At 44.1% G+C, this 10,108-nt stretch overlaps 1 protein-coding gene across 1 annotated transcript; it reads left to right on the top strand.

Moving 5' to 3' along the window:
- Positions 1–6,780: 6,780 nt before the first annotated feature.
- PRR13 (proline rich 13) lies at positions 6,781–10,108 on the top strand. Its single transcript, XM_040234393.1, has 4 exons — positions 6,781–6,890; positions 7,487–7,525; positions 7,921–8,285; positions 9,602–10,108. The coding sequence occupies exons 2-4, from the start codon at positions 7,507–7,509 to the stop codon at positions 9,638–9,640; spliced, it is 423 nt and encodes a 140-aa protein (XP_040090327.1). The 5' UTR covers positions 6,781–6,890; positions 7,487–7,506; the 3' UTR covers positions 9,641–10,108.

Consider the following 10,108-nt stretch of genomic DNA (forward strand, 5'->3'; position numbering starts at 1 on the left):
TTCTCCAAGGCATGAAAGTGAAAAGTGAAAGGGAAGTCGCTCAGTTATGTCCGACTCCTAGCGACCCCATGGAATACAGCCTACCAAGCTCCTCCATCCGTGGGATTTTCCAGGCAAGAGTATTGGAGTGGGGTGCCATTACTTGTTATTTATGATGTGTTTCCTGATGCATGCAGAGAATTTCTAGATGCAAGTGAACAGGTAGTGTCTTCAGCAGATGTAGCCGGCAAGGATGGAATTATTACAATGTTGCCCACCAGTATCAATGCAATAGAAGCTTATTCTGGAGCAAATGGGATTCCAAAAAAAGGGAAGTAAGGCTCACAGAGTTGGACACGACTGAAGCGACTTAGCAGCAGCAGCAGCAAGGCTCACTATTAACAGACTCTAGTACTAACGATCCTAGTTTGGGAAGATTTGGCCAAAGAAGTTGAGAAAATGGGAGCAATTTTCAGGGTTGCCCTGTTTCTGGTGGTGTGGAAGCTGTGCAGTCTGGGAACCTCACGTTTACAGCGGGAAGTGTGCTATGCTCAGTTGCTTCAGTCGTGTCCTACTCTTTGTGACGCTACGGACTGTAGTCCACCAGATTCCTCTGTCCATGGGGATTTTCTAGGCAAGAATACTGGAGGGGGGTGCCATTTCTTACTCCAGGGAATCTTCCTGACCCAGGGATCAATCCCGTGTTTCTTATGCCTCCAGTGTTGGTAGGTGGGTTCTTTATCACTAGTGCCACCGGAGGAGTCACAGACAAATTTGCTGCTGCCCCAGAGTTGCTGGGGAGCAAGGATTCCAGTGCGCGCTACTGTGGAGCCCGTGGGCCTGGGCAGGCTCTGAGGATCTGCTACAACATACTGTTAGCTATTGGTATGACTGAAACTGCTGATGCTATGAATCTGGGAATCAGGTTAGGACCTGACCCAAAACTATTGGCCAAAATCCTAAATGTGAGCTCATGACAGCACTGGTAAAGTGCTGCTTATAATCCCATATCTGGGGTGACTGATGGAGTTCCCTTCCCTAATAACTATCAGGGTAGATTCAGAACAACACTCGTGGTTAAGGATCTGGAGTTAGCACAAGACTCTAATGTTAGCACAAACACACCAATCTTTCTGGGCAGTCAAGTCCATCAGATCTGTGTGGATGATGTGTGCAAAGGGCTGTTCAAAGAAAGGCTGCTTGTCCGTGTTCCAGTTTCTGTGAGAAGAGGAGACATTCTGAGTTTGTCCACCTTTGGCAGTGGACACTGTTGGAAACCAAACTCTATCTCGGAACCTCTTTATCTTGCTCACTCTGCAAGTAAATAGGTCTGCCTGTTTTCAATTGTTTAGGTCACAGGGATTTTTTTCACCCATTTTTAGCTGCTTATTCTTTTTTAAATCTATTTAGCAAATATGTAATACCTGAATTTTTTTCCCCAGTAAACCACTAATGATCCCTTGCTAACCAGCTGATTGGCTTTTTCAAAAATTTGAGAACTTCTCTGGTGGTATAAGGATCCCCCTGCCAATGCAGGGGACACGGGTTTGATCTCTGGTCGGGGAAGATTCCACATGCTGCGGAGCAACCAAGCCATGTGCCACAACTACCAAGCCTATATGCTGCAGCTGGTGAAGCCGGTGCACCCAGAGCCTGTGCTCCACAAGAGAAGCCACCACAATGAGAAGCCCGTGCACCACAGCAAAGAGTAGCCCCGGCTTACTGCAATTAGAGGAAGCCTGAGTGCGGGGACGAAGACCCAGCACAATCAAACAAATAAAAGATCCCTGAGCATCTTTAAGTAAATTGTTGCATATTTCAATTACTACAATTTACAAATCAAACCTATTTTTTTCAATACAATAAAACCCATTTTATTTTATTTTTAAATTTATTTTATTTTAAAATTATTTTTATTTATTTATTTGGCTGCACCGGGTCTTAGTTGCAGCACGTGGGATCTTCTATCTTCAGTTGCACGTGGGATCTTTAGTTGCCACATGTGAACTCTTAGTTACAGCATGTGGGCTCTAGTTCTCTGGCCAGGAATTGAACCTTGGGCCCCCTGCATTGGGAGCTCAGAGTCTTAGCCGCTAGACCACCAGGGAAGTCCCAATAAAACCCATTTTAGAGGGAAGAAAAGAAGTTGCCATGAGGGAAGGAGTTAGAAAAAAGGAAGGTATAGTGAATGTCCTATGTCCCTCAGAAAGTCTGTCCCTGTTGTAGTGTTCTGGCATTGCTGCTGTTGTTCAATCGCTCAGTCGTGTCTGACTCTTTGTGACCCCATGGACTACAGCACGCCGGGCTTCCCTGTCCTTCACCATCCCCCAGTTTGCTCAAACTCATATCTATTGAGTCAACGATGATGCATTACTGAGGTTACTGATTTATTTTCTAGGAGTTGATAAAGCAAGAGAATGCCTTGCTGTATGTTATATAATTTGGACTCTGTTACGTTTATCTTGGTGTGTCCCTCTTGTAACAACTCCCAATACTTAGCAAGCTTGTTTTTTATATATTTGCTTCCTTGTACATTCTTACTACATATTTTTGACTTCAAAAGGACACCTTTAGAACTGTTTCAAAGCCAAAAATGATACGTGTTTTAGATAATTATTACATTATTCTAAATATAACCATATAATCTTGAATTCAAATAAATTTCTATGTGGATAATAAAAAGAAAACATATGGTCACACAAACTTGCCCATGAATGTCCACAGCACCAATGTACATAATAGGCAAAAATGTAAAAACAATTCAAATGTTCTTTAGCTAATGAATGGATAACTAAATATGGTATAGCCAAAGAGTAGCATACTAGTCAGTACTTCCTTCATAAAAAGGAATGAAGATTTATACTACATCATGGGTGAACCTTGACAATATTATGCTAAGTGAAAGAAGCCAATCACAATAGGTCACATATACAATTTTCCATTTGTATGAAATGTATAGAATAAGACAATTTATAGCAAAACATTAATTAGTGGTTGCTTAGGGCTTGAGTAAAATGAGGGAGAGGTAAGGAGACAAATGAGGATTCACTATTAATGGGTATGAAATTATTTTAAGGGGGACAAAAAAATCTTCTAAAATTAGATAATGGCGATGGTTACACAAGCTCATGAAATGCTAAAAACTATTGAACTGTACACTTTACATGGGTGAATTGTATGGTATATGAACTATATTTCAATAAAGCTACTTTAAATAAGAGACAGTTTTCAAACTTCCCCGGTGGTCCAGTGGTTAAGAATCCGTCTTGCAATGAAGAGGAACCAAGTTCAATTGCTGGTCGGTGAACTAAGACCCCACATGCGGCAAGGCAACTAAGCCCACACACCGTAACTACCGAGCCCGCATGATGCAACTGCTGAAGCCTGTGTGTCTAGAGCCTGTGCTCCACTAGAGAGGCCACTTCAATAAGAAGCCCGTGTACCACAGTGAAGACTAGCTGCCGCTTCCCACAGCTAGAGAAAACCTGTGCGCAGCAACAAAGACCCAGTGCAACCAAAAAAATACAATAAATAAATTATACATTCTAAGAGGAATCATGCCCATACAGACATATCCATAATTTCTTTCAAACTCAATGATCTTTCAAGAAAGAAAAAAATCAGATATAAATTGCCTTTTAAAAAAGTTTCAATTCATCTAAAATACTTAGTACCAGCCTGATATAAAAATATATCAAAATGTACTATGGTTATGCAAAACATAGTATTGTATGTCAAGTGTATTTCAATAAAATATATAGCAAAAACTTTTAATTAAAAAATTAAAAATCTATCAATTTTAGTTCAAGGCGATGAACTCAGCATGATATACCTTCATATTTTTGTACCTCACAAATTGGGGATGTAATATTTTCATTATGGTTTGAAGTATTTCATTTCCATACTATTTTATTCTTTGACTCAGAGTTATTTGGAAGACTTGCTTTTTTAACTTCTAAATATGTTTGTTTTGTTGAATGTACATAAGCTCATGTGTCCAACACACAGTGAAGGCCAAACAAACCAGAACATTGGAGTTTGGAAGAGAGAAAGGTATGTTGCTGAACTGAGCAAGGAGAATTGCTGGTTAGTGTTCAAAAAACCCAAACTTTTGTGATAGTTTTTGGAGAGGAGTTTTTATAAGCAAAACTGGGGGCTAGGCCTGATTGGTTGGTGGTGAGGTAACAGGATGGTATTGCACGAATGTTGTGCTCAGAAGAAAGTTACCATTCTTTACCTGGTTGGGGGGCTTATTTCTTACAGAAAAACTAAACAATAAATTGTTATGTATTTCCCTTGAGGAGAAACCAGGGCTCTGCTTTATGACTGCACTATTGTTTTTTAACAGCTCCTCCTTTGTTTCTGCATTCTCTCTCTTCCCTGATTAGTAACTGTTTGAATCTGCCCTTTGGAATTCAGGGACAGTCTAGGAAGCTGAGGGCTTCCCAGGTGGCACTAGCGGTAAAGAACCCGCCTGCCAGTGCAGGAGGCATAAGATATGCAGGTTTGATCCCTGGGTTGGGAAGATTCCCTGGAGGAGGGCACAGCAACCCACTCCAATATTCTTGCCTGGAGAATCCCAGGGACAGAGCAGCCTGGAGGGCTATAGTCCATAGGGTCTCAGAGTCGGACATGACAGAAGTGATTTAGCACGCATGCTAGGAAGTTGAATCCATTTTCCTACAAACAAGAAAAGGGGACCAGGAGGCGGCTTGTGGGGCCCCACTCAGTTTCATTTGTATTTATGTTTTACACTGTGGTCAAAGAATACAGTATGTATTACACAATTCTCAAGTTTGAATTACATTCGTTGAGACCGATTTTTATAAATGTTTTACGTATGCTAAAAAGGGATAAGTAGTTTTTACTTTGGGTGAATGGTTCTACATGTTTATTAAATCAAGCTTGTTAAGTGGGTTACTAAAAAAAAAAAAAAATTGAGGCCATTGCAGCAGTCCAGTTAAGAGATGATGGTAGGCGAGGAGCAGCGAAGATGGAGAGAAGTATAGAGATTCCAGATTTATTTGGGAAACAAAACAGACCCTTCCTGATGTTGGAGGGGGATGGGAGGAATGTGGAGAGAGCCATTAATGATGACTTTCTTGGTTCCTGGTTTATGCAATTTGCCAGATGGCAGATACATGAAATTAAAAAAAAAATTTTTTTTTTTAAGTTCTACCAATTTATTGCCAGCAACCCATCTCCCTCCACCCTCATGCACGCATGCTCAGTCATGTAACCCCATGGACTGCAGCCCACCAGGCTCCTCTGTCCATGGACTTTTCCAGGCAAGAATACTGGAGTGGGTTGCCAAGATATATGAAATTGAGATAGGGAATCCTAGGAGACATTAGACATTTATATTTCCCCCAAGAATGTTTCTTTGCTTTCTATGGGGACTAAGAGGGCAACGGCAAATATTGAGGCTATGGGTGAGAGAATCTCCCTGCCATTCCTTAAGCCCTCTGCGTATGTTATCTGTACAACACATCACAGTACAGGAAGTCCCCTATGGAAGAATGAGCTCCATTCCACGAGCGTGTTCATAAGTCCAATTTGTTTGTAAGTTCAACAAAGTTAGGCTGGTTACCTAACTAATTTTGGCTGTATAGGCTAACACGATAGGCTATATAGAAGTTTTTCGGTTGCTAAGTCACGTCCCACTCTTTGTGACCCCATAGACTGCAGCACACCAGGCTTCCCTGTCCTTCACTATCTCTTGGAGTTTGCTCAAACTCATGTCCATTGAGTCGGTGATGCCATCCAACATCTCATCCTCTGTCGTCCCCTTCTCCTCCTGCCTTCCATCTTTCCCGGCATTAGGGTGTCTTCCAATGAGTCGGCTCTTTTCATCAGGTGGCCACAGTATTTCAGCTTCAGCACCAGTCCTTTCAACAAATATTCAAGGTTGATTTCCTTTAGGATTGACTGGTTTGATCTCTTCGCAGTCCAAGGGACTCTCAAGAGTCTTCTCGAGGACCACAATTGGAAAACATCAATTCTTCAGCCTTCTTTATGGTCCAACTCTCACATCCATACATGACTATTGGAAAAACCATAGCTTTGACCATATGGGACCTTGGTCAGCAGAGTGATGTCTCTGTACTGTAATAGGTTTATAATACTTTTCACACAAATAATACATACAAAAAATAAGGAAAATAAATTTAATCTTAAAGTACCTTGAAAATTATAGTAGTACAGTACAGCTGGCATACAGTAGTGGTAGAAGCTGGCATACAGTAGTACAACAGCTGACATACAGGAGCTGGTATCAAGAGAACAGGGAAGAAAAATTACTGACTGGAGGAAGGAGAAGAGGTGGCAGAGGGTAGAGCGGAGGGACTCGTCAGCAATAGCAGACAGAGGGCAAGCTGCATGTGACAATGTACGCCAGACGCGTGAACCAACTTACCTAATTGGACACGTGAACACGCACATTCTCATCTTCGAAAGTTCACAACTTGAACGTAAATTCATATTGGAAGGGTGTGGCACCCACTAGACTAACAGCTTAGAAGTCAAGGGTCGAATTTCTTCTAGGCACTTGGGGACCTCGCCCTGAAACTGCCCCGGCCTTCTCCTAGCTTGTTTCTCTGAGCCCCGCCCACGGGGATTTCCGGCTGCCCTTTTGCACCCGCCTCTCCCTGAAGCCCTTGGCTCCGCCCCTACTGCAACGGCCGCCTTCTAGCCTAGAGAGGAATGGAGTGATTGACGACTACATTCTCCAATCCTAACGCAGAATGAACACCTATTACCAATTAGACGGTAGCAGGGGCGGATGCTGAAGCCTACGGTGGGAGGGTTATCAGGAAGTGAGTGGAGGCTAAGGAGGACAAGTCCGCCCAGGCAGTAGTGTGAGGGTGACCGGACGTCTGGATACCCCAGTCCTCTTCTTTCTCCATTTCTGGGTGAGGAGTCCCTTCGCAGCTGGGAGTCAGGATCTTTATTTGTCCTTTTGAATGGGGTGGGGGAGGGGTGTGTGTCTACTATGAAAGCATTTGAGGATCTTTCCTGATTCTCCTAACTCCTCTCGCCTCAAGTCAGGTCCTTCTCTTAGCCTGGGGTGGGGGTCTTTTCCGCCGTCACTCTCCGCCGGGAGCAGTAAAGTGTTTAAGGTCTTTCCGCAGCCTCTGGGTGGTTAAAGTCTTCCGGACTCGGTCACGGAAACACAGATGAGTTTATAGGGAGTTTAGGTTTAGGGAGATTCGCGGACTCAGCCTCTCTCCCGACGAGTTAGAAGCCCCCTGCCGCGGCCAGAGCTAGTGCAAGGTGGAGGGGCTCTGGGAGCTAGGTTCCTGTGACTAGGGAACTAGGGATAGAATTAGGTACTGTAGGCGAAAGAATGGGTGGAAAGAAAGATTTCTTCCGTGGAGGTCGTGGAAGTTCTCTAAGGGACTGCATAGAGTGGAGCCGGAGTCATTGGAGTTGGGCCTGGGGCTTGGTCTCTAAAACCCCCACCCACTTGTGGGCCATCAGCTATTTGCCTTCATTTTTTTTCCCTCAGGCTGAAGGAAACATCTGAACATGTGGAATCCCAATGCCGGTAGGTGTTTGGGGGATCGCTTCTCTTGCCCCAGCCCCTTTTCAAAATGGGCCACAACAGGAGGAATCTGTGTCAGTTTCCCCTCCTCCTCTCCACTAGTCCGCAGAAGCAAAGTCCTTCTTCGCTGACCCATCCTCTCGTCTTTCCCTAGAGTTCACTGTCTCTGTTTCTACCCCGCCCTGCCAGGGCCCTTCCCTTTTCTCTCTCTCCTGTAAGTTTGCCTCCCCTTCCCTTCATTCTCTTTCCTCACCTTCCCATTTGCCCTTTAACTACTGAGTGATTCTTTTTCCTCACCTTCCCATTTGCCCTTAACTATTGAGTAATTCTTGTTGTTGTTTGTTGTCAGAGGCTCTGGGCAGTTGTAATCTTAATTTATTCTTTGTTTCTTCCACCAGGGCAGCCAGGACCATATCCACACCCGCCTAACGCTGGGTATCCTGGAGGTTGCAATCCTGCCCATCCACCACCTGCCAACCCTCCCTTTCCTCCAGGCCCTTTTCCCACTCCCCCAGGAGCACCCCAGGGGAATCCAGCCTTTCCCCCTGGTGGGCCCTGTCATCCTGTGCCACAGCCAGGATATCCAGGATGCCAGCCCTCAGGTCCCTACCCCCCTCCATACCCACCACCTGGCCCTGGCATGTGTCCTGTGAATCCATTGGTTCCTGGTGTAGTAGGACCAGGAATAGTGATTGACAAGAAGGTGCACAAGAAAATGAAGAAAGCTCATAAAAAGAAACAGAAACACCATAAGCATGGCAAGGTAAGTGCCCCTGGAGCCTAGCTGGGAAGGGGTGCCCCTTCAAAGGGACTAAGGAGGCAGGGGGAGGGCAAGGAAAGGGGATTTTGAAGTCTTGAGGATGTGGGACAGTGACTGTGTAAAGGATTCCCACTGGGAAGAATCTGATAATCCTAAAAAATTTATTAGGCTTATTAGGCCTTCTCTCTGGGAGGTGCTAGGCTGAGCCACAGAATGGATGTCAGTATCAAAAGTCTTTCTAGTTTGCCTTTCTCTTCCTAGAACTCCCCACCCCACCCCCACCCCATGCTTGTTTTAGCAGGTTGGACACACCCACTGAGGTGGTCAAACATCAAGTAATAGAGTCAGTCCTTTGACAAAGCAAAGTCTTATATAATAATTAACTTGTAATAATCTGGCCCTAGGTCCTGGAGTTTCTTTCTCTCCTTCAGTGTTCTCAGGGTGTTGTTTCAGTTACATGGGCCCCATTGTCCTACTATTCAGTAGGGAAACTGAGGACGAGAGCAGTCAGTGACTCTCGGTCTCTAACAAAACCTGAGTTTCATGCTCAGCCCCAAGGCTAAATATCTTCACTCCAGAGGATTGTTCATTAGCAAGGGTAAAAGTAGCTCTCAGGACAACTCTGGAAGGAGTGAACCAACCCTGATCTTGAGGAGGCCTTAATTTACATTTTTCTGCCCAATATTTATTTGCCTTATGGCTTTGGATGCTAATTCTAGTTCTCCATCTTTGGTAGAAGTCTGAGGAGAAGGAAAGGTGAGCTTGAGTGGAGACACTCAAAAATGGTTTTGATGACAGTTTTGATGGGAGTATATGTGTAAAGAACCTTGACTAGGATTCTCCCAGCCTCGTCTCCCGCCTTCCTCACTTTCTCCCAGTTGGGACTTAGGAAAAAGTAGAGATAGATGCACACACAGCTACTCATTCTACTCGCTTTTCTTAGTCTCCTAGCCACTAGGAATGTCCATGCAGCTAATAAATACTATAAGGGAGCAGCTGTTTCCTTGTACAGTTCTACTCTAGTGCCTATAATTTATTCCTTGCCTAGGCATTGGCTCAGGTAAAGAAAATTGGAAACTTTCTCCAAATGCAGTATATTAAATTCTGCGCAATGATTTAGGATGGTTTCATCCATTCCTGAATGCTCACTGCTCAAGGAAATCCTTGCTTTTGCTGTTTAAGGGACAGTCGAGTTGAAGACTCCTGACCTTCTTAGAAAGCAAAGGGCGCTGGGGTGGAGGTGCAGGGCACCAGAGAATGTCCTATGGAGTAACAAACGTCATTTGGATCTGATGTGTCCTCTCCCTTTCCCCTTGCAGCATTCCTCCTCCTCTTCTTCCAGCAGTGACTCTGACTGAATCAGGGCCTGGACCCTTCCCTCAAGTCTCTCCAGTTCAGCTCTCCCGTCAAGCTTCAGATGCCATCTTGTACTGGGGGAAATTAACTCTTGCTACCTCTCCCCCCCAACCCCTGCAATCTAAGCCTCATTCTGCTGTTCAGCATTAACTAGCTAGGACAAATCAGAAAAGAATTGCCACGGGCTAACAAAGGCCATCTTCTCACTGCTTGGATAGAACTTTTAGCTGATGAGTTTGACAGAACTGTTTTTTGAAGATGGGAAGATTTGAGCTAAAATACTAAAGACAAGTCTAAGATCTGTAAAATGTGATTTTTTTTTTTTTTTTTTTACTTTCTTTTGTAATACTTATGGAGGAGATGCTGTGGACATTGAGTTATGGAAATGAAAAACGACCTGTACCTTTCTTATAATTGTAGCATGCTTGGGTGATTCAGTGGCAAATAAACATTTCCCAGCAGGCCTCTTA

This window comes from Oryx dammah, unplaced genomic scaffold (assembly GCF_014754425.2).
Source record: "Oryx dammah isolate SB20612 unplaced genomic scaffold, SCBI_Odam_1.1 HiC_scaffold_29, whole genome shotgun sequence".
Lineage (NCBI taxonomy): Eukaryota > Metazoa > Chordata > Mammalia > Artiodactyla > Bovidae > Oryx > Oryx dammah.